General features: G+C 52.3%; 8 protein-coding genes and 1 non-coding gene across 9 annotated transcripts in view; 6 read left to right on the forward strand and 3 right to left on the reverse strand.

The window, feature by feature from the left end:
* Nucleotides 1-1,528: 1,528 nt before the first annotated feature.
* Nucleotides 1,529-3,154, forward strand: Z517_00536 (uncharacterized protein; the record flags this gene model as incomplete). The annotated part of the gene is made up of 6 exons (XM_013433501.1): nucleotides 1,529-1,579; nucleotides 1,639-1,798; nucleotides 1,859-1,958; nucleotides 2,023-2,568; nucleotides 2,622-2,961; nucleotides 3,020-3,154. The coding sequence occupies 6 exons, from the start codon at nucleotides 1,529-1,531 to the stop codon at nucleotides 3,152-3,154; spliced, it is 1,332 nt and encodes a 443-aa protein (XP_013288955.1).
* A 2,173-nt stretch (nucleotides 3,155-5,327) lies between these two features.
* Nucleotides 5,328-5,434, reverse strand: Z517_00537. The gene has a single exon. It is a non-coding gene; the product is annotated as a tRNA-Ala (tRNA).
* Nucleotides 5,435-6,043: 609 nt separating this feature from the next.
* Nucleotides 6,044-7,701, forward strand: Z517_00538 (uncharacterized protein; the record flags this gene model as incomplete). Its single annotated transcript, XM_013433502.1, has 2 exons — nucleotides 6,044-6,479; nucleotides 6,584-7,701. The coding sequence occupies 2 exons, from the start codon at nucleotides 6,044-6,046 to the stop codon at nucleotides 7,699-7,701; spliced, it is 1,554 nt and encodes a 517-aa protein (XP_013288956.1).
* Nucleotides 7,702-8,666: 965 nt separating this feature from the next.
* Nucleotides 8,667-9,623, forward strand: Z517_00539 (uncharacterized protein; the record flags this gene model as incomplete). Its single annotated transcript, XM_013433503.1, has 3 exons — nucleotides 8,667-8,846; nucleotides 9,136-9,287; nucleotides 9,443-9,623. 3 exons carry the CDS (start codon nucleotides 8,667-8,669, stop codon nucleotides 9,621-9,623), a joined length of 513 nt encoding a protein of 170 aa, XP_013288957.1.
* A 1,192-nt stretch (nucleotides 9,624-10,815) lies between these two features.
* Nucleotides 10,816-11,922, reverse strand: Z517_00540 (uncharacterized protein; the record flags this gene model as incomplete). Its single annotated transcript, XM_013433504.1, has 1 exon — nucleotides 10,816-11,922. One exon carries the CDS (start codon nucleotides 11,920-11,922, stop codon nucleotides 10,816-10,818), a length of 1,107 nt encoding a protein of 368 aa, XP_013288958.1.
* Nucleotides 11,923-12,405: 483 nt separating this feature from the next.
* Nucleotides 12,406-13,557, forward strand: Z517_00541 (uncharacterized protein; the record flags this gene model as incomplete). The annotated part of the gene is made up of 1 exon (XM_013433505.1): nucleotides 12,406-13,557. One exon carries the CDS (start codon nucleotides 12,406-12,408, stop codon nucleotides 13,555-13,557), a length of 1,152 nt encoding a protein of 383 aa, XP_013288959.1.
* Nucleotides 13,558-13,768: 211 nt separating this feature from the next.
* Nucleotides 13,769-14,839, reverse strand: Z517_00542 (uncharacterized protein; the record flags this gene model as incomplete). Its single annotated transcript, XM_013433506.1, has 1 exon — nucleotides 13,769-14,839. One exon carries the CDS (start codon nucleotides 14,837-14,839, stop codon nucleotides 13,769-13,771), a length of 1,071 nt encoding a protein of 356 aa, XP_013288960.1.
* A 954-nt stretch (nucleotides 14,840-15,793) lies between these two features.
* Nucleotides 15,794-17,754, forward strand: Z517_00543 (uncharacterized protein; the record flags this gene model as incomplete). Its single annotated transcript, XM_013433507.1, has 4 exons — nucleotides 15,794-16,266; nucleotides 16,316-16,673; nucleotides 16,727-17,348; nucleotides 17,426-17,754. 4 exons carry the CDS (start codon nucleotides 15,794-15,796, stop codon nucleotides 17,752-17,754), a joined length of 1,782 nt encoding a protein of 593 aa, XP_013288961.1.
* Nucleotides 17,755-19,629: 1,875 nt separating this feature from the next.
* Nucleotides 19,630-22,205, forward strand: part of Z517_00544 (uncharacterized protein) — a gene marked incomplete at both ends in the record, with an annotated part of 3,543 nt that continues 967 nt past the window's right edge. The window contains 3 exons of the mRNA XM_013433508.1: nucleotides 19,630-20,608; nucleotides 20,705-21,289; nucleotides 21,339-22,182. Of these exons, the coding sequence (XP_013288962.1) occupies nucleotides 19,630-20,608; nucleotides 20,705-21,289; nucleotides 21,339-22,182 (2,408 nt within the window). The remainder of the gene's footprint in view (nucleotides 20,609-20,704; nucleotides 21,290-21,338; nucleotides 22,183-22,205) is intronic.

A 22,205-nucleotide genomic window follows, 5' to 3' on the forward strand; every position in this document is an offset into this window, starting at 1 on the left:
ATGGCCACTCGAGGTCGTACTTCCGTATGGCCTTTTCAAGAAGTGACGCCGCTTGAGGTGAGAAGATCATTCCCAAGATATCCTAACTGTATCAGCTCTGGTGTGCAATCACAAAGACGTAGAATTTCCTCCTTCCAACGCTACCAAGTGATTGCCTATCGGCTGTCTCTCGACAAAAGATCAACTATATCTTGAGACCCTGTCCTGCCTTCGCTTCACTCAGCGCACTGGGTCCGTTGAGCCTTGTCTTGTCCGGGTCTGCCCCGTTTTGGAGAAGGAACTTGATGGCTAGAATGTTCCTCTTCGCACACGCATTCATCAGTAGCGTTTTTCCAAATATTGAAGCCCAACCAGGATCCGGTTCATCTTCGTAAAGACGTTTCTCCACGGAAGCACCTTGGTCGACAAGTAGTTTCAGGACGTCAATGTCTTGGTCGTCCCGAAGACAGGCAACTTCACGGGACAGCCTTCCTTGGCTGAGGCGCCATGTTCGAAGAGAAGCTGAACGATTTTGAGAGACACATGCTGAGCAGCGCGCGAGAGAGGCGTATCAGGGAGTACACAGGTCCTGTTGGGATCTGCGCTGTGGTCCAGAAACCATCGAACGAGGTCCTCGTTGTTAGCTCGAGCAGCCTTTCTAAACTCCACGAAATTAGAAAGGGACAGCCTCGCGCCATTGCCATTCACTCAAGATGGGGTGGTTCTCTCGGGCTCTCTGGCTCATTTATATCCCAGCCACAGCTCAGGAGAGTTTCCAAGATATCTGTAGACCCAGATGAAAGCGCATAAGGGATGGCAGAGTAGGCCAGGAGGGTTGTTATAGGAACTTTGCCCTGCCGCAAAAGTTGTTCAAATTCAACAGCCTGCCCTTTTAGAGCAATATAATTAGCAGGGACTAGTGCGATTCACTGATCACTGGTCATGGATTGCGGTTCAGAGGCCATATCGAAAGCGTCGTTCTGACTCTCGACAAAAGTGTTGTAAGGTGGAAGTCTAAGAGGCTGAAGGGATCTATTCGTATGAGGACTGTGGCTGGGTGTCTAGATGTGTCAGTTTGCCCCGCATGCTGCAGTCTTTTGGCTGGGTCGAGTAAGTAAAGGCATCTGCACGGGTTGACCAGCATCGTGACGGTTTATTGGTTCCGTGCGTTTCATCACGCGCAGAACTTCATCCAACGCGCGCTGCGATAGGGGAGTGAAAGAGTAACGAAGTAAGCTCGGTCGATATTGGAAAACCAGTCGACATTAAACTGCGGTCATTTTTAGCCAGTAGCCTTGTAGAAGAATCATATATCGATGTCAGAAATCCATGGAGGGAGTCGCAGCGCCAAGACCTTGTCGGGTAGACTTGCTCTGTGGCGATCTGTGGCGCTCCTGTGGCGGTGCTCGGCAAGAAATGCTCCCAAGCCACCAATCAGCTCCGAAACCCTGATTGCGAAGCTGCCGAGCATCTGTCAACGCTGTATCTGGTCCATTTCTTGCTGCGTCCCCCAATCCCCAAGTCACTCTTTCCTAGTCTTGTGGGCAATATGTATAGACTGGGTCGCCGTAACTTGGGCCTGGCCTTGAAGGCCGTCAGAGTAAGTGTTGCAATGCTTCAATTGGCTTTTCCACCTTTTCTTCTAACGCGGCGTGGCAGGATACCCCGGTGCGGAGCTCAATCCGACAACAACAGTTGAGACATCTAAGCATCCACGAATACCGAGCTGCCGACCTTCTCAGATCCTATGGCGTCGGAGTTCCCAAAGGAGAAGTTGCTCGAACAGCGGAAGAAGCTGAAGCGATTGCAAAGAAGATCGGTATGCGCAGACAATTGGCGTTTGGGAAAGCATGAACACACTCTGACGTAGCCATCACAGAGGGAGATGATATGGTTATCAAGGCCCAAGTCCTCGCAGGAGGTCGAGGCAAAGGCACCTTTGACAATGGCCTCAAAGGTGGCGTGCGGGTGATTTATTCGTATGTTCACCTCTAGCAGTCACCGCTGGGGAAAAGTCTGGAGAGCTGGCTGACGGAGAAGCAGACCTACGGAAGCAAAGATGTTCGCCAGTCAAATGATTGGGCACAAGCTCATCACGAAGCAGACAGGTGCTCGCGGTCGCATCTGCAACTCGGTCTACATTTGTGAACGGAAATTTGCCCGCCGGGAATTCTACCTCGCTATCCTCATGGACAGGTCCACTCAATCGCCCGTCATTGTTGCGTCGTCCCAAGGTGGCATGGACATTGAAACTGTGGCCAAAGAGACTCCCGATGCCATCATCACAACACCTATCGATATCAACAAGGGCGTGACAGACGAAATCGCACGAAATATTGCGACCGAGCTCGGGTTCAGTGAACAGTGCATTGAAGATGCAAAGAACACAATCCAAAGACTGTACAAGGTGTTTATGGAGAAGGATGCCACCCAGATTGAAATCAACCCGCTCAGCGAGACCAGCGACCATCAAGTGTTGGCCATGGACGCCAAATTGGGCTTTGATGACAACGCCGAGTTCAGACAGAAGGAGGTCTTCAGCTGGAGAGATACTTCGCAAGAGGACCCCGATGAGGTGAAGGCTGCAGAGTACGTCATCCCCCCCGCCCCCCAACATAACGCATTTGCTTACAGAGTCGCAGGCACGGTTTGAACTTTATCAAATTGGATGGCGACATTGGGTGTCTTGTCAATGGCGCTGGGTTGGCGATGGCGACCATGGACATCATCAAGATCAACGGCGGTTCGCCTGCCAACTTCTTGGATGTCGGCGGTGGTGCCACACCAGAAGCCATCCGTTCGGCCTTTGAACTGATTACAAATGACCCGAAGGTGACAGCCATTTTTGTCAACATCTTTGGTGGTATTGTCCGGTGTGATGCTATCGCGTCAGGCTTGATTCATGTTGTACAACAAATGAACTTGAGGTTACCCATTGTTTGTCGTTTGCAGGGTACCAACATGAAGGAAGCGGCTGAATTGGTAAGTTCTCTCGAGGATGTTCCTTATGTGGCACCACAACTAATCCACTGTCACACAGGTCAACAACTCGGGCCTCAAGATCTTCTCCATCATCGACCTGCAAGGAGCAGCAGAGAAGGTGGTAGACCTCTCCAAGATTGTCAAGATGGCACGGGACATTGACGTGGGCGTGGAGTTTACCCTTGGTATCTGAGCCCCCCAGCAGTTGGCTTCACGGTTGAAATGGTTGATAATCACTCAGGGTCCCCCACATAGGAGGAGGCACATGGTCATAACTCCTTTTGAAGCGCCAAACAACGATCTATCCACAGTGCAACAGTCGACCTTACCTACCTGTATAAGTATTATCATCCGTTTCGTCCAAGCTGGATTTCTATTTGACCATCTGTCCCTTTGTTATGGCCTCCTGGGATACACACACACCCGGTGAGATAGATGGTGCTGTTTCAATATGACATGAGTTGATTTGGGTCATTGGCCTTGTTACTGCCCACTCTGCCCGCTTCCTGCTCAGTGAATCATTTGGAATCTTCGCTCTTCGCTTCTATATGCCACCATGCTGTGGGGATTGCCGCAATAGATTCCGAGTTGATGACGATATGCGACCAGTGACCGGTTCATCTACCTGAAGCGATATCGAACCATTTCTCAAATTGATTTGCCCACAAAAGTAGACATACGCTGTGGCGACCTATGTAGCTCGGTTACATTCATTCGACCCACTCAGTAAAAGTGTATTTCACAACCGTGATCAAGCCCTCTTATTCTTCTCCCGCCTCTATCGACTACGTCTCCCCGCCTCGAAAATCAACTGTTTCCTCGTCTAACCACCCCCCCCCCCTCCCCCCCATCCACGTGCCCTCGCACCGCTTTTGCAGCGGCTTGCCAGCTCACCCAGCTGACTACGTCGTCGGGGCGGTGGCGCAAAGGCAAGGTCGTCCCTCCTCTGGACCATCAAGTTTTCACGAGAGCCCTAACATGAGGCTCTTTGGGGGTGGGGGTTTCCTGGAGACACACCAACGGCACATTGCCGCCTTGACCCTACCAGGACGAGTCGACGTTTCATGGGTGTGATGGGCCTTCTAAAGAATACCACGACTTGACCCCATGATTTCCCACTTTCCAGTGTTTGAAAAGCGCACAAGCGCGATATTCCGGAGCCCTCTCGCTCGATTTATACTTCACGCACTCAGAAGGCCGGGGGAGAGGGGGCACTTTCGGTGATGTTCTCCTCCACCGGCACTGCCGCATGATTGCCTCCCTAACTCCCGTAGTAGGTCCTCACAGCCTAACCTGCTTGGGCCATTCATGAGATTTGCTAGTTTCTCAAACTCTTGGATATTGTATCGATCCTGTGATGCGGGTGGTTGTGCTTCGTATGAGCAAGGGACATGTCACGTGGTGCATGTACTGTTTTCTATTGCTTTCTTGTGCACAGCGTGGTCCTGAGTTGCAGGCAGGTTTCGCGGCCTCCCGGCTGATGAGTCCGCAAAATGACTGTTGGAGTGGGAGATGATGCTTGTGTAACCACCCTTCTGGCTCGACTAGCCGGTCGTGCTCTCTGGCATCTGCCCAACCCTGGTGTACGTTAATGGTACGCGAGCTTGAAACGCCCGACATTGATTCAAGCTCACGTTGGTTGGAGACTGAGGTATCGTCTGTTGATAAGTGACCGCCCTCTTGGTCACACAACAACCACTTTTGCTATTGCCGCCATTGGCAGATAGATCTTGACCTATAGCTCCGATCTGGTGAAAGCGGCATCTGGATAGCTCTATGAAAACCGGAGCCATGCGTGTGCCGCCGTCCACCAAGGATATGATCATATATGGTTCCAGGTCGCAACCCTCGACAGCCAGGAGCTTGCCAGGAGCTTCGAGACTGGTATTGGCGTGCACTGAGAAATCTATGTCATCATCAGACACCCATCCGTCGTCTTCTCGTAGCGAGACGCGCTCTTGCACAATATGGGAAAGCGAATGATGCTGTGAAGCCCGTTTAAGCGAAAGCAGCAGTTGAAGGACTTCATTGCGAAGAGTTTGAATTCCAATGTCTCGAACCCATATTTCGTGCAAAGCTTCTGGATCAGAGAGGGCAAGATATCTTCCTTACCTATTTAAAAATCAATAGAGATATAGAATACGAATTGCTATCTAACTAGTAGATAATAGCTACTAGAGATATAGAATAACTAACTATCTTTCTATAATAAAAATTACCTCTAAGTGGCGAGAGATATCCTTGTAATACTAGCTAGTCACGTGATATAGACGCTAAACCTAATCAGGCCACATAGAACTCAATGGAAAAAAAAGTCGCCCCCCAGCAGGAGGCTCAAAGCCTGTACCCTGGAGGACCTGGTGAGATGGACACACGGGGATTTGAACCCCGGACCTTTCACATACACGTCGTTTGAAGCCCGCAGAGGGCTCACTGATGCGAAGCGAAAATCATACCCCTAGACCATGTGCCCAAACTTGTGACATTTTGAGTTGAGTTGAAACTTCAACACACAAATTCTACTGCGTTTTTTGCGTATATGGTATATATTCTTAGAATTTTGAGGCACGATAGAGCCCCACCTCATGATGACCTATCACCCCTATGCAGCCCCCACGATCGCATCCGCGGTCAACTTCCGTCCCGTTCTGTCCGAGATTTGACACTGATCAGGCAGATCGACATTGCGGAATCATGCTGACGGGCCACACCCGCCTCCCCAAAAGACACAAAGATGCTCGCCAACGACGGAAACACGGCAAATGGGTTCAATCCTTTACCCTTTAGCTGAGAACATTACCAAGTACAAGAACACAGTGGTGTAGCCTCGGAATGCATACATCCATGTCGGATACCATATCAAATACTCCTGAACTTTTCTGGTCAGTGCTGCGGCTTCAGTGCTGCTGCCTCTGTCGTCTTGGTCATGGATGTCGACAGTCGCTACCGATGACGCAGGCTTTCTTCGGAAACTCATGAACTACTTGATACCCGACAACTTGGTGCTTGTCGTCTTCAATGCCGAGTTGCAGGCTCGACCGGATAACCAGGCCGCAGCCGAGACTAACAAGAATACGCCGAAATGTCAATTGCGCCAGGTCGATCTTCACGTCCTTCCTCTGTCGTGGTACCACCTCAGCGTCATGAATCCATGAAACAACGAGCCCGGCCTCTCAGCCAACGCTACCACGGTGACTATGATCGAGACCCAGGTCCAGAGACGAGCTCGCCTTACCTCCAGGATGGCTGGCGGACGCCGGTCGTGGAAGACCCAGAACACCATGCCAATCGATCAAGACACCTCAATAATGTATCGCTACTTCAAAGCACCACGGGGCCACGGGAGGATTCACAAACGACGATACCAGGCGATGAGGCTCGAGAGGCAAACAAGGGCGAGAGGGTTCCTGATGAACAACCAAGGGTCCTCTCCTGGTCACAACGCATGAAACACGTTACGTGGGCGTGGTTCACGCTCACCATGGCCACAGGAGGCATTGCCAATGTTTTGCAGACTGGTGCAGTCTCTCTTTCTCACTCCTCCCCCCTCTCTTCCGAGCGTGCAGCTTTGAGGTGCATCATCTGAAAAAGAGTGTCTCTGACTGCAGATCTTGTGCAATAGTGCCGTATCGCTTCCGCGGACTCTACACTATCGGTGTCGTCGTCTTTCTGTTGAATATTGTCCTGTACATTATCATTTGGGCCATGATTATAACCCGATTCACACTGTACCCGTGGACCTTTCGGGCGAGCTTTACTCATCCTACCGAGTCACTCTTTGCGCCAGCCTTTGCCGTCTCCTTTGGCACCATCTTGAACAACATCGTGCAATATGGATCAGGTTATGTTGGACCCTGGCTCAATCGGACCATCTTGATCCTCTACTGGTTTGATTGTGGCCTGGCCATCTCTTTGAGCATCATCATCTACCTCGTTCTCTGGTCCACCCAAACATTCACCATTGCCCGGATGACACCGATCTGGATCTTCCCGGCTTATCCTTTGCTGATAATCGGTCCACATGCGGCCAGCATCGCCGACAAGGCACTGAGCTCGAAGGCCGCGATCCGTATCTTGGTTGGCGGCTTCACGATCCAAGGCATCGGTTTCCTTGTCTCCCTCACCATCTATTCGGCCTTTGTATATCGACTGATGACGCAGAAACTGCCCGCCGAACCACTTCGACCGGGTATGTTTGTCTCGGTCGGTCCTTCGGCCTTTACGGCCAGTGGCACCATCAACATGGCCGATAATCTACGTCGAGTCCTCGCTACGTCTCCATCATCCACGTTCATGGACGTGCCAGCGGTGCTTGCATCCCAGATCTTGAGGCTGGTCGCCTCCTGGATGAGTCTCTGGCTTTGGGGTCTGGCGTGGTGGTTCTTCATCGTCAGCTTGCTCTCGAACGTGGATTGTCTGCGCAGCAAGAATCGCATCCCGTTTGCCATGACCTGGTTCAGTTTCATTTTCCCTCAGACAGCCCTCACCATGGCCACCTTTGCCATCGCCGAGGCGTTCGACGTCGGTGCCCTTCGAGTCATTGGCTGCGTCATGACAGTCTTGTTGATTGTGGCGTGGTTCGTTGTCGTCGGTTTCATGATCCGGGCCATCGTTAACAAACAGATATTATGGCCAGAGAGCGGAGAGGATAAGTCGGAAGGTGGGTTCAAGGCCCGACAAGACGAGAGAGGTCATGGTGCAGACCACGCGGTCAGACGACGAGGGGAGTCGCACTGTTGAAGGGGCTGGGGTTGGGTTGGACAATGTCGGTCCCAGAATGCCACGCACGATGGAGGTTGTATCCTAATAGCTAAGAGTCTTTCCAGCGAGGAGTCCACCAGGGCATCAGTTGTTTCCCATGTGTACATATCCCCACAGGTTACCCAAGCAAAGATATGTCATTATCTCGATAGAGTATATAATCACTACTATTTTGATATATCACAATCTCAACGAAACACACGAGGAGATAATAGCAATAAGACAGCACGTTTCTTTTCAAAACCCAACTACAAAGACTGGTACTGGCAATGCTTCTGTTCCCAAGAAAGCAACCAATCTTGGCCCGCCTCGGTCCACGGTCCACACCTCGGATTCGAATTCAATCGAAACGGCGAATTTTCTTGGTAATTACTTGCCTCCATCTCCGTCTCCATCTCCAATTGCCCAGGCAGCGAGAGCACGAGCGCACGAGCGAGCGAGCACGCCATCGCCCGCCACGGTCCGCCATGCCATTGTGGGTTTCGGTCATGGCTATATTGGGAACTGGGAATGGCATCAACGGAACAATGGACGATGGACGATGGACGACGGGAAGATTGTGGTTTGTTACCCCTCTCTCGATTACTAGCAGCAGGGCAAGCTACTGTAGTAGCTAAAGCAGCTACCATCTTGAGCGCTTCAGCTGGGTTCCTAGCAATTTTGTCTGTGTCTGTCTGAACCGTCAGGTTTGGGGCTCTTTGCGTATATCTATCTATCTATCTATCTATCTACTCGTCTTTCTCGCCTTATTTTCTTTTTCTTCCTCTGAACAAGCACACGCACGCGGTCAAGTTTACAGCTGAACCAGCTACTAGCCACCAGCGAGGGATCTTCGGTTCTACAAAGTGACTTGCTACCCGGCAGTAACTGCCACAATCACAACCACCACCACCGTCATAGTCATAGACATAACGAATCGTCCACTCCGAAGGAAAAAAAAAACAATGTCTGCGATCCAAAAGAACGTCGAGGCAGCCTCCGAGGCATACTCGTCCTCGTTCACGCAGGGCCACCTCGCCCTGCCCCCGGCCAAGCGATACCTCGTCTTGACCTGCATGGACGCCCGTATCGACCCGGCGCGCGCGTTTGGGATCGAGCTCGGCGACGCGCATGTTATCCGGAATGTGAGTAGACTTTCCCACCCTTGTCGATCATTGGTTGTGTGTATACGAGGCATGTACGTGTGTACGTGCATAGGGTTACAGGTGGAGGTAGAGGTGGAGGTACAGGTAGGTGCAGGTGCAGAGATAAGTATAGGTATAGTTCAGTAGATTAGATATGAGTCAACTTGACCTGGCAAAAGAGCTGGCAAAGCAAAGGAACTGAGATGAGATGGAGAATTGGATTCGATCTTCGTTGCGCTGCGCTGCGCGACCAAGGAAGAAGACGAGAAAGCTGATCTGAAAAAAACAGGCTGGAGCCTCAGCCCCCGACGCCATCCGGAGCATCGTCATCTCAGAGCAGCTCCTGGGCACGCAGGAGATTGTCCTCGTCAAGCACACGGGTTGTGGCATGATGATATTCACCAATGACGATGCCTATGGCTTGGTCGAGAAGAATTTGGGGTATGTATTGACACGAACCCACCCACATCCACACATAAAGGAGACGGAGAGAGGGGAAGGATTCTCTACTCCTTTTTCTCTTTCTTCATATGACATATGATACCCCCATCCCCAGGATGAAAAGGTTCTTTCCCACTCACAAAGATCCTGTGTAGGCCAGACGCCCTCGCCGAGCTGAATGCCCGCAAACTCGACTTCCTCACCTTCTCGGACCTGGAGGCCCAGGTCAAAAAGGACGTGCAGTATCTCAAAGACAGCAAGCTGGTGCCGGACAACATCGTCATCAGCGGGTGGATTTATCAGGTCGAGACGGGCAAGACTGTTCGGGTTGTTTGAGGTCGTGCCGCCTTCGAAGAGAGACTTGCTCGTGAGGGAGAGAGACCGGGTTCATTGGTACTGTAGTTAGTCACTTCAGAGCGACGATGGGGTTCGTTGGTTGGAAAAGGTCGGGCTGAGATTGGAATGGCGCATGTGTACCATGGCCACGGGGAACAAATTGCCTGCTTCTCCAAGGATAGGGATAGGAGGTGTTGAGTGGTTGGTTGAGAGGATATCACGATCCTTGCTTCTTGCGAGAATAGTATGCGAGATTGGCACGTTTGGCAGGGGTTGCCGTAAGTGTCCAAGAGCGAACAAGGAGGTGTAATCGTCAATCTAATGACTTGTCATTGACTCTGTTGTGGCGTGCCTTAAGAAAAACTGACCATGATCTCAGCACGAGGCTCTTTTCTAGGAGTTGAATGGTTTGCCCAGAGAGTCCCGGATGAGCTGCTCTAGCAGGACCCTTGTACTGCGGGTGGCTACATCTCAAGTGACCTGCATGGACAGGGACCACCTTTGTCATCATCGAAATTTTGTTTGTCTCCGTTGTTGGCTATGAATCATCGATATGACCCGTCCTTCAGCATCACACGGATTGGGAGATGTGACGCCACTCGATATTTCTGCAAATGCACTTTACCGTAAAGAAATCATTCTGATCCCTCCCAACGTCCTCTGGTATCCTTTGACCAAGACTTTACCACTCCCCATGCTGAGAGGACTGATAATGATGAGCCCATATCGCTGCCAGCGTAATAGGAAGGTAGGATGTTTCACGTTCGATCCGCGTGGAACTGCCATCCGCCCTCGCTTCGGGTTCTCTGTTAGAGAAGTGTCTTGGAGGAGAGAAGATGGGAAGAAGCTCTTGACGACCGCTTTAATCAGGTGCTATGCTCCTTCCTGTGGGCTCTGTTGCTGCACTTGATCCGGTCCTCTTTCAGTCAAGCAATTGTCATTGCGTGACGCCTATTTTAGGATGTGCCTCATTGCTGGTGACAACGCATGTGATCCTAGCTGCGTGCGCTCGCGGTTTCGCGCTCATCTGGACATCGGTCAAAGTCGCAAGGCTCGAAATGCCTCAAGAATTGAGCATAAGCTATGGTTTTTAGACAAGTCACGCTTGGCCTTGAAGTCAACACGGACAATGGAACGCAGTATGCGATAGCATGGGATGGTAGATAGTGCTTGCACCTCCGGCGAGTAGATGTCATGTTGGTGCCCCTGAAGCACTAGGGTCAACCTTTTGAATCCATTCGAGTGCTCGTTGGACGTATTTATCTTCCTTGGTCTCGGCTGCCGTTGTCTTCGCATCCGGCTCTGCGATCGGTTGTAGCACAGATTCCACTACCTCAATGGTGAGGGCTCGAGCTTCGCCTGCCTTCTTCAGACATAATTCAGGATTCCCAAGATACATGCCTTCGGCTGATTCGTCAATAAGTTCAGACACATGGCGGATTCGTTTGAGGAGGGTATCGATCTGAGACATTTGATTGGCAGAGTTGGTCTTATCCCTCGGAACTTTCTCGAGTCTCTGCTTGATGACGACGTGGATGCTTTGTGGGATGCGGTTCAAGACTTTGAGTGCTTGTTCCTTGACCCCGGTGGATATGGCCGCTCGATCGTTGTCGCGCTCGTTATCATCAAGGTCGTCAGATTCGTCGTGGTCGCTATGGCCGAGACCAAACGGGTCATGCTCGTCAATGTCATCCTCGGGATCCCATTCTTCCAACTCCTTGACCGCATCTTTCATGAGATCTAGCCACTGGTTTGACTTTCGCACCACATAGCCGGGTACACCCTCAGCAGCCAGGGGAATCAGCTTGTCGCAGTCGTCCCACACCTTGCCGGTAGCCTCCGTAAATCCCGCCTTTTCCCTGTCATCAAGCTCTGCCGTGGGTTTATCGGTCCGACTTCGTGCCTCTAGAAGCCGTAGGAGAGTTTGCATATCACGCAATGCTGCTGCGGCCAGATTGCGGCACTCGGCAGAGAAAGACGGCGTCGTTTTGTCTGGCGTCGTGAGCAAGGCGGCCGTGACCAACGAGGTCAGAATTGATTCGTTCAATGGGAGTAGACATGTCGACACGGCGGAAGGGGTGAATGGGGCCGTGATTGCCAACAGCGATAACTTCGTGACTTGCGCTCTGAGGGTTGTTACCGCAGCATGTAGAAGCACCAGGGGAGAAGGTTCGCTGGGATCGCTTTGAGGCACTTCAAACGAGGAATTTGGAGCCAGAGACGCAGCAAATCGCTGGCACAGAACGATTGACGTCTGCAGCGTGGCTGGCAACGACGACACGGATCTCGCAGAAGCCATCCTCCTCGTGGTCCAATAAGCCCGACCAGATGGGCACAGAGGAGGAGACTGTAGAGATCACTGTGTGTGCAACTCTCACCTCACAAAATTTCGCAGTCTCTGATGCGGAGAAACCAGTCGACCAGATTTTGGGGAAGTCTGTTGTGGAAATTTTGATGCACGTGATTGCGGGGCCGTCGTGGATTCAGCCTTGTGGTCTGGCCACGTGCAAGGCTCCTTTCTCGATAGCCTTGTGCCTGGCTGCCCCTATTTTGAAGCCCATCAACTAATGTGCCACAGATGCCCACTTATTCAGAGAACAATATATGTCCTTGGAGCCTCATGTAGCCAGGACCATTCGAAAACTTTGCCCTCTATCAAGTAGCAGAGTAGGCCCATAACGACCAATACAAGTTGCCACTGCACTTCTGGACAGGTCGGCTCTGCTCGAAATCACCACAATCCCCGCCCACTCTTCACTCAACGACGTTCACGGGTGGCAACATGTCATCTTCTCCATCGCTTACATCCAGGATCCGGGGCTCCTTTCTTGGCCTTGCTGTCTGTGACGCTCTGGGAGCCCCAGCCGAGTTCTGTGTACGCGGTAGCTTTCCCACCATCACCGGCATGCAGGCCAACCCCAACTTCGGCCTGGGTCCTGGCTACTTCACCGACGACACCTCCATGGCTCTCTGCCTGGCCCGATCTTTTCTCGAACATGGACCGGGGACAAACAGCGTCGATCAAGCGCGCAAGTATCTGGCGTGGTACCGGGGAGGCTACCAATCCTCGACCGGAAAGTGCTTTGACATCGGAAACCTGACACGAGAGGCTCTGGGTGTGTGGAGGCATGCCGTCATCGTCGACGATACATACGGTGAGAGTGCGAAATCGCCGCATCCATCAAGATCCCAAGCAGCGATACAGAGTGCCTTGACCACCATCGACTCCCGCTTCAACCAAGACCGATACTGTGGTAACGGGAGTTTAATGCGAGTGTTGCCAACCGCGCTGCTCTTCGGCCAAGACGACCCTACAGCTACCAAAGCTGCAGCGGACAGCTCTAGAGTCACACATCCACACCCGCGCTGCGTCCTGTGCTGTGCGCTCTATACGATACTAGTCGCGCGGGCCCTGCAAGAACCAAACCTGACCAAAGACAGTCTCGTGGGCTATATATCAGACTACGTCTCTGCGGTAAGAGGCAAGATAGAGGTCTCGACATCCTCCAAATCCAAATCCAAATCCGAATCCGCCAGCGCTCCCTTTGTGGACCGTTTCCAACCGTACGCCACCCTGTCCTCCTTCCACAACAAACCCGCCGCGGAAATTCGCAGCTCGGGCTACGTCGTGGACAGCCTGGAAGCCGCGCTCTGGGCGTTCTTCACGACCTCGAGCTTCCGCGAGGGCGCTGTCAAGGTCGTGAACTTGGGAGATGACGCGGACACTGTGGGTGCCATATACGGTGGGCTGGCAGGTGCTTTTTACGGCGACGAGGAGATACCTTCGGAGTGGCTGCGGGATATGAAGAGGCTTGACTTGGTGGAGGACATTGTCAGAGAGATTGTGATGGTGAGATCGAAAGATGACAAGGGGCATGTGGTAGGGGGCGTGAAAGAGGGGATACAGGCGAGTGTGAATGTATTAGGGCTCTAATTAGGGGTTCTTGCTATAGGCAGAAGGGAGCAACCATAGCATACTTCCCAAATGCGGACTTATGATCGTGACGCATATATTTCAATAGGCAGATTGTACTAAACGTTTCGCGTTTTGACCTATTCTCCCCCTCCCTCAGACTACTGCATTAGTTCACCTCAGTCACGAAATTACCCAAACTATCAACCAAGGATACGAAAACTGCCTCCGATTACAACTTGCTAGAGAGATGGTTCTCCTTGAAGACCTTTTCTTCAAGCCACTGCTCAAGAACGCGGTTCACCTCCGCCGGGCTCTGCCAGAGCACCCAATGACCCGCCTCAATCTCACGGTGCGTCAGCTTGTCGACTTTCGGGAGCATACGAGAGACCATGCCGCCGGTGATAGCCGGGTCACGCGTGGCTCGGACATAGAGGACCTCGTGTTCCGGACCGAATCGCAGATTCGACGGACGGGGGATATTGCCATTGTGGAAAAAGTAAGCGTACTCGTCGGCCCAGTTGACTTCGCGGGTACGGTACCAGTTCACGGGGCCGGTGAGGCCGTTGCGGTGGAACTCCGCGGCGTAGAAGTCGAGTTCGTCGCTGCTGAGGAGGTCGTTGGCAGGGACCGAGCCGGAGAGGACCATGTCGAGGTCGATGCCGGAGTGGACGTCGAAGCCGGTGGGACGGTCGGCGCGGGCGGTGTTGAGGGTCCCAAAAACAGCGTTCAGAAACATCCGGATCTCGGCGCGAGACTGTACCCTATCTTCAACTACGCCGGACGCCATCTGTCTTTGGTACATCATGTGCGGCATATGGTTGCGGATGATGTTTGTCAGAGGCTCGAAGCGGGATGACGGCGGGAAATAGGGGGTGCTGAAGATGAAGAATGCCATGATAAGCTTGGGATAGTACTGGGCCATGCGGCAGGCGACGGCGGAACCCCAGTCATGGCCTCCCAGGATGATCTGCGCCAGGCCAAGCTGCTCGCACAACGCGGCCAGGTCGTCCGCCGCGCGCTTGTATCCATAGTCTGATAATGTATGTGGAGGGGAGTCGGTCCGTCCGTATCCCACGCAGTCTGGAGCAATGACCGTGAGTCCGAGCGACGTCAAGAACGGAATCTGATACCTCCATCCGAATGAAAGGTCCGGGAATCCATGGACGAGGAGGACCGTTCCCCGTCGAGCCACGGATGGAAGAGGTTCAGAGTATAGATAGCCGTAGGTCAGGCCATTGAGAACCGCCGAACGCTGCTGCACCCGGGGATCGTTGAAAGGTTTGATCTTGTCCACTGCCATAGACGTCTTCTGACATATATAACCTTCTCGGAATTCTTGAAGGGAAGGGGGACGAAGTCGACATTGATTGTCGACGTAGACGTCGTTGTTTATCAACGTGCGCGACTGAGGTTGTGAATACCATTTCGGTCTCGCCTCGGGTGTTGACTATTCAAAGCCAACCCCGTATTTCCTATTCTATACTTTTGCCGTTCATGGTTTCGCTTGGTTAAGCCCACCCTACGTTCGCACGTGGGACTATATTCTGTCGTGATTTGGTGTCTCCTTGCCGAATAAGAGGGGATGGCATCGCTCAAACAGTAATCTGACCAGCATCCCAGCAAAAAGGCATGTGCTCCAATTGACCAAGCAATAGAAACCCTGGCTTGGTGTGTATCGCATTGACCAGCACCCGCTTACCACGTGTAGCTGTAGCGAGGCGAAATCCGAGTCAGCCTTGACACTTACCGCGAATAGTTTAGCGAGATTTACTCTCTCACCAGAGTTGAGAAGAGAAGCTTCTCTTCCCCGCGTCTGAGATTGGCGCTATGGACTTTTAGGCTCATTCTGCGAAAGTCTGGGAGAACTTGTTCCTCTATCCGTTCTCAGAGTGGTCGAGGAAGCCAAGGCAGACAACACAGGGTGAAAGATTCGAACATTTTCAGACATCATGACCTAGTCGATGTTGGTTTGTCCAACCCTCGAGCATCTGAATTTCCTACAACTCCCACGGCGAATGTCCTTGCAAGGCAGAATCGAGCGTCGTATTCGGATTTCTGGAAGAGGAATGGCCCTCATCGTCATGTAGTTGTCACACACGTCGAGAATCTATGTTTTCGCTCAAATGCGACGAGCTGGTGGTGGTTATATAAGTGCCAGCGCAGAGAAGCTTCCTGATTCTACGGCAAACAAGACTGTGAGTGTGAATACCGGCCTGATCCGATGCTGCCCTTGCTTGGTATCCACCTCTTCAGCATGAACCATCTAAAGCCTCGCGGCCCTTTGACGGCTTTCTTGTTCTTTCTCGTCTATCTACATCAGACCCTTGCCGACCCTGCGATATATTGCAAGCCCGTTCCGTCCTCGCAAAACTGGCCTGCTCAATCGGCATGGCAAAAGTTAAATGAGACTATATCTGGAAGACTCTTTGTGGACGTACCTCCTGGAGCTGTCTGTCACCCAGGAAATTCACTGTTCAACAATGTCACCTGTGCTTTTGTTCTTTCGCAATGGACAAACTCGAGCTTCCATGCCAACAACCCCATTTCGGCGGACTACAATGATGACGGATGTCTGCCATCGCCTTTGGCGCCTTGTTCTGTCGCTGCTTATCCATCCTACGTTGTCCACGCTACCAAGGCATCTGATGTACAAGCGGCAGTGGAGTTTGCTGCAAACACAGGGGTGAGATTGATTGTCAAAGGAACTGGTCATGATCTCCTGTCCAGGTAAGAGTCATAAACCCCTTTTCTATTGAAACGCAATTAACTGCATCAGGTCATCTGGAGGCCAGTCTCTGTCAATATGGACACACAATATTGTGGGTGTCTCGGTGAATACTAGTGATCCACGGGCTCTTCCATATGGCGGAGTTGGCTCGGTCAAGATCGCCGCTGGATCGAGGATGGCGGAAGTCTACCAAGAGGTTGCAAAGCATAATCTCACGGTAATTGCAGGTGGTGATATGTCGGTCGGTATTGGTGGATGGATCCTCGGGGGTGGTCATTCTCCCATCAGCTCTACGTATGGACTCGGAGCAGACCAGATCCTCGAGATGGAAGTGGTTACTCCAGACGGCGAGTTTGTCACCATCAACGAGAAATCGTACCCAGATCTATTCTGGGCCATGCGAGGGGTGAGCTACTATGTCAACCGTCCTACCAAGGAATCGACTGACCGAAGCTATAGGGTGGAGGCTCAACCTTTGGCGTCCTCATCAGCGTCACCATGAAGGTCTATCCCACTCTTCCTGGCAGCCTCGCCATATTTTTCATCAACACCACTTCCAACAGCGACACTTTCTGGTCAATCTCTACATATTTCACCTCGCAGGTTCCCAGTCTGTCAGACAAAGGTGCCAATGGATACCACTACTTTGTCCCATATGCTCCGCCAAACCCTCCGGACCAGGCAGGGGTTATAGTCGGTGGCTACTTCTTCCCGAACAAAACAGCCACCCAGGTCAATGCAATCCTGGGTCCCGTAATCACCAAGATCAACACAACAGACTGGGGTGACGAGGTCTTTGTCGCCACCGAAACCATCCCGATCCCAGATTTCACCAAGTTTTGGATGACGAACCAGCCTGAGACCGTAGGACCGTCTGAGCGTCTAGGTTCACGTCTCTTGAGCCGCGGTGCTCTGACGGGGAACCAAACAGCGCTGGAAAATGCACTGCGCACTGCATCAAATGGCACCTGGACACTCCTCAACCACCTGGTCGCGGGGAAAGGGGTGCGCGATGCTAAAATACCCGGTGGGAACAACTCGGTGTGTCCCGCGTGGCGAAACAACACCTATATTCATTTCGGTGAGTGTATCATACTGCTGTCTTCACTTATCCAAGGGGTAGCGCGGTGCTGACTCCAGTCTTCCTCTTCTGTCAAGTCACCTACCGCCAATGGACACCTTTGAACCAGACCGAAAAGACGGCTGTCACGGACGAGCTCCGCAATAGGGCCATCGAAGCCCTGCGAATCCTCGATCCTCACACGGGAGCGTACGTGAACGAAGCCGATCCAACAGAGCCGAATTGGCAAACCACCTTCTGGGGTTCAAACTACCCGCGGCTGTTGGCTCTCAAGAAGAAGTACGACCCGAAAGGGATATTCTGGTGCAAGCCCTGTGTGGGCAATGAACTGTGGAATGTCACGGGCAGTTCCGCAACGCAGGATGGAATCGGGCAGGATGGCGGGATGATCTGTAGAAGTCAGTGAGGTATGAAAGGGGTCAAACATCTGGAGTTACAACTACGTATGCTTTTGCAAAGTCTCCTTTGAAGCTTCTCGATATGGCGACACTGTGGTGACGCCTCGTTTCCCATTCTGAGGCACCTGAGCTTCTCTAGCTGTTGAAAGGTGAATAAAACGACTCTCCGGCAAGTTCTTGCCGACTCTGGAGAGGCGGAGGAAGAAGAATGAGGTATTATGAGGTCACAAGGCGATCAGAAGAAGATGGATACCCGGGCCGGGTTGAGGGAATTTACTCATAGAAAAGTCCAATGCAGATCGACAATCTCCGTCTGTTCCGGTCTATAGCGCGGGCCTCTAGAAGAAGAAGAAAATTGGCACAGTCTGACAGAGAGTAGACGCCTTCTCAGAATTCAGCTAGTAGTCACTAAATAGCCATGAGCCGGCGGCCAAATCAAACATGATTAATGTAATTGATAAGGATAGGCATGCCATTATGCCTAAGGAGGTTTACCCTTGATCTGACGGTGAGTCCCCCCTCATTACTACTTCTCGTCAGACGGGTGCCACTTATTCTTTACACCCGCTCCGGGGATGCCAATGCTAGACCTGGTGATACTCCTCTCCAAATGTATTGCTGTCACTAGTTATGGTATTATCTACAGGGCTTCCCGAAACCGCCCCCCCTTTGAGGACACATTGCGACTTTGTCTCGGCGGGAGCAAAGGAATCGGTGGACCTGGTCTAGCTAAATATGTAATTGCTGCCCGAAAACCCTACCCAATCACCACGTACGATCAAAACCACCCAGTTTTCGAGCTTGGTTACAGTAGTTGTAAAGACATGTTTATATAATATGAGCCATACAGCTAGTATATCCTTTACTGTTCCGCGAGTCGCCGTTGGCGCCTTCATTCGAAGCAAAAGGCGATTGAGAGTCAGACACGTCGATAGACCTTTCTTATTGGGAATAGAGTACCGGCAGAGTTATTCCAGTCGCGAATATCTCGTCACGAACAACACAGCTTTGTACAGTAACACATTGACATGCCTCACCCCTTCGCCCCCTCGCCCCTTCATTAGCACCCAAATTCGCTGGAAGGCATGTTCGATCTATGTACGCAACGTCTAAGGCCAGGTTTCGGGCAACTCGTGCTTCCATCGCTGTCATCTCAGCGTGCCAACCTCTCTGCCTCTCCAAAATGACAAGCCGAACAAATATGCCACCCTCATGCGACTCACCTGCAAATATTCGCGCTCGAAGACGTCAAGGGACAATTCCTTACGTTTCTTCTTGCAGTACACACTGATTCAATTGCGCCTTCATCTCGCATGTACACAGAATACACTCGGGGTCACATGTGTTGAGTCTAGCCCCATACAGTATCGCATCCAAGCGCAGATCCTCGCATTCACCAATCAACAGCGAGCACAGACTTGGCACGACCGCATCTTACTGTATCTGAGGCCGCGAACATTAATAGCAGCGACGATTTTACCCAAATCGACGTCGACCGTTGCCAACCGCTCTCAGAGGGCTCAATGCCGTGTACTCGAGGGATGCAAGGAGAGCCAACATGAAAAGAGGTGGTTGCGTCCAAGTACAGTACAGTACCATCGATATTCCCACCTGTGTTCAAATCTCCTTCTGCGGTTGCAGCAAGCAATTGAGGTTAATATGCCACGATCACGTGCCAGCACAATGAGAGTGCCAACACATCGCTCTCTTGTTCAGCCGTATCCAGACCTGGTCGGCGTACCAGCTCTTTCCATGACACCAGGTCCTCTGGATCCTGAGATTCCCGTTATTCCCAACCCCTACCGATGCGACATCCTGCCCCTCCTGCCATCACCGATTGTCCTTACGATCTCGTCTTGCTTGTCCCCTGAGCCTTCTCGACGATGCCTTCTCTCCCGATCGAAGAGTACCAGGTGGGCTGGGTGTGCGCCCTCCCCAAGGAGCTGACGGCCGCGCGGGTGATGCTGGATGAAGAGCATGAACCACACACGAATCAAGTGCCGCACGACAATAACAATTACGTGCTGGGACGCATTCATGGTCACAACGTGGTGATGGCGTGCCTGCCTGCCGGAGTGTATGGCACCGTCTCCGCGGCGACCGTGGCGACCAACATGTTGAGGACTTTTACAAGCATCCGCTTCGGCCTAATGGTTGGCATCGGGGGAGGAATCCCAGGCTCCCACAAAGGCGGGGACATTAGGCTCGGTGACGTGGTGGTCAGTCAGCCTGATGGGACGCACGGGGGCGTGGTGCAGTACGACCTCCGGACGAATCTGGGAGATGGAGTATTCGAGCAGAAGGGCAAGCTGCGGCCACCTCCAACTCTCCTGTTGACCGCGCTGGCCAACCTCCAATCAAAACACCAAATGTATGGTTCACAGATCCCGGAAACTCTTTCCGCAATGGTCCAGCGATTTCCACGATTGGCCAAGGGAGGGTACGTGCATCCTGGTGTGGAGAACGACACACTGTTTTGCAGCAACATCGAAGGCCACCGAGACGGGGGTCATTGCACCGAATGTCAGAACGGCATTGTCAACCGACAGCCTCGTGAAGACCACAGTCCCGAGGTTCATTACGGGGTCATTGCTTCAGGAAACGAATTGATGAAGAATGTGGTCGAACGGGCTCGGCTGGGCCGCGAATTCGGCGCCAAGTGTGTGGAAATGGAGGCCGCTGGATTGATGCCTGATTTTCCCTGTGTTGTGGTGCGAGGGATCTGTGACTATGCCGATTCCCATACGAATGACGTGTGGCAGGAATATGCGGCGGCCACCGCTGCCGGGTTTGCCAAAGAACTGTTAGCCACTGTCAAGCCAGCAGAAGTGGTGTCGGTCAAACAGGCTGCAGAGGTAATGAGTAAGTCTTGCAAATCATCTCCCCGAGGTAGTTAGAGCTAAATATATCGTGGATTGACTTCTATGGGATAGGATAGAAGTGCTGATGTCTCGGTAGAATATAATCTCGGTCTCAATCTCTACGATGCTCCGGACATGAACGAGGATCTCTTTATTGGTCGACAGAGCGAGATTCACCGGATGGAGTCGATCTTGCAGCCTCAGTCCGACACAGTCGACTCCGGCAGAAAGGTGCTTGTTCTCGGCGGCATGGGTGGGATTGGCAAGACTCAGCTGGCGATTTCCTATGCCAAACGACATCGGACCGACTATTCGTCCGTCTTCTGGCTGAATGCCACCTCTGAGGCCAGCCTCCAGACGAGCTTACGGAATGTGGCCCATCGAGTGCTACCTCCAGAGACAGTCGGTAAGCTTGACGGCAAGCAGATTCATGTGTCCATCTCGAATTGGCTCTCGGAACACGACAACACTCGGTGGCTACTTATCTTCGACAATTACGACGATCCGGATGAGTACTCGCTTCATACATATTTCTCATTTGCCGCGCATGGCTCGGTCATCGTCACCACGCGACAGCCGGGTCGAGTGAACGGAGTCGAGGTGCGGGTGCAATCGATGAGCAAGGAAGACGACAGCCTTCGAATTCTAGCTACTCGGTCCGGACGCGACGATGCAGAATCAGGTAAGGGAGGTTAATTCACTATTTGCTGTTTATAGCTAACCGTTCGAAGACCAAGATGCCCGACTCCTGGCCCAGCGACTCGACGGGCATCCCTTAGCTCTGGCAACAGCGGGAGCTTTTTTAAGTCAGTCTTCGATCAGCTTTGGCCAGTATCTTCGACAGTATCACGCGCGATGGAAAGTGATTGATTCGATGGAGGCATTGCCCGATTATCCTTCGCGCACACTCTACACGACATGGACTCTATCATTCACGCGGATTGAGCAACAATGCCCACGTGCAGCACATCTCTTGCGATTCCTAGCGTATTTGGATCACCAGGATGTCTGGTTCCAACTCTTCACAAGAGTGCAAGGTGACAACCGACCGGCGTGGTTTACGGAATTAGCGGGCGACGAGTGTGTGTTTGAGGATACGATGCGTATACTCACACGATACTGTCTCGTGGAAGCGCATTATCAGACTGGGTCATACGGTCTTCACGTGTGTGTCCATGACTGGACGTTAGAGGGGTTGAACCAACCGATCGACGCGAGGCAATACTGGTTAGCGTTTGACTGTGTGGCTAGCCACGTCGACAAGGAAAACGGGGATCATCTGTCGACGATTCGATATCGGCCGATCACGAGGCATGCCGAGCGGTTGGTGCACGGTCGCTTTCTGACAGCAGCAAACCGGAACGACTCAGCACGGACCAGATTAGATGCGATGATGTTACTGGCGGTGCTTCTTGGACAGCAAGTACGGTATAATGCCGCCGAGCAAATGTTCGTTCGAGCGCTACAAGGCTTTGAGGAGGCACTTGGACCGGACCACATATCGACACTCAATACGGTCAATAACCTAGGCCTCCTCTACATCACCCAAGATAAGCTAGTCGAGGCGGAGAAGATGTTCGTTCGAGCGCTACAAGGCT

This window comes from Fonsecaea pedrosoi (genome assembly GCF_000835455.1).
Source record: "Fonsecaea pedrosoi CBS 271.37 unplaced genomic scaffold supercont1.1, whole genome shotgun sequence".
In the NCBI taxonomy this organism is placed as follows: Eukaryota; Fungi; Ascomycota; class Eurotiomycetes; order Chaetothyriales; family Herpotrichiellaceae; genus Fonsecaea; species Fonsecaea pedrosoi.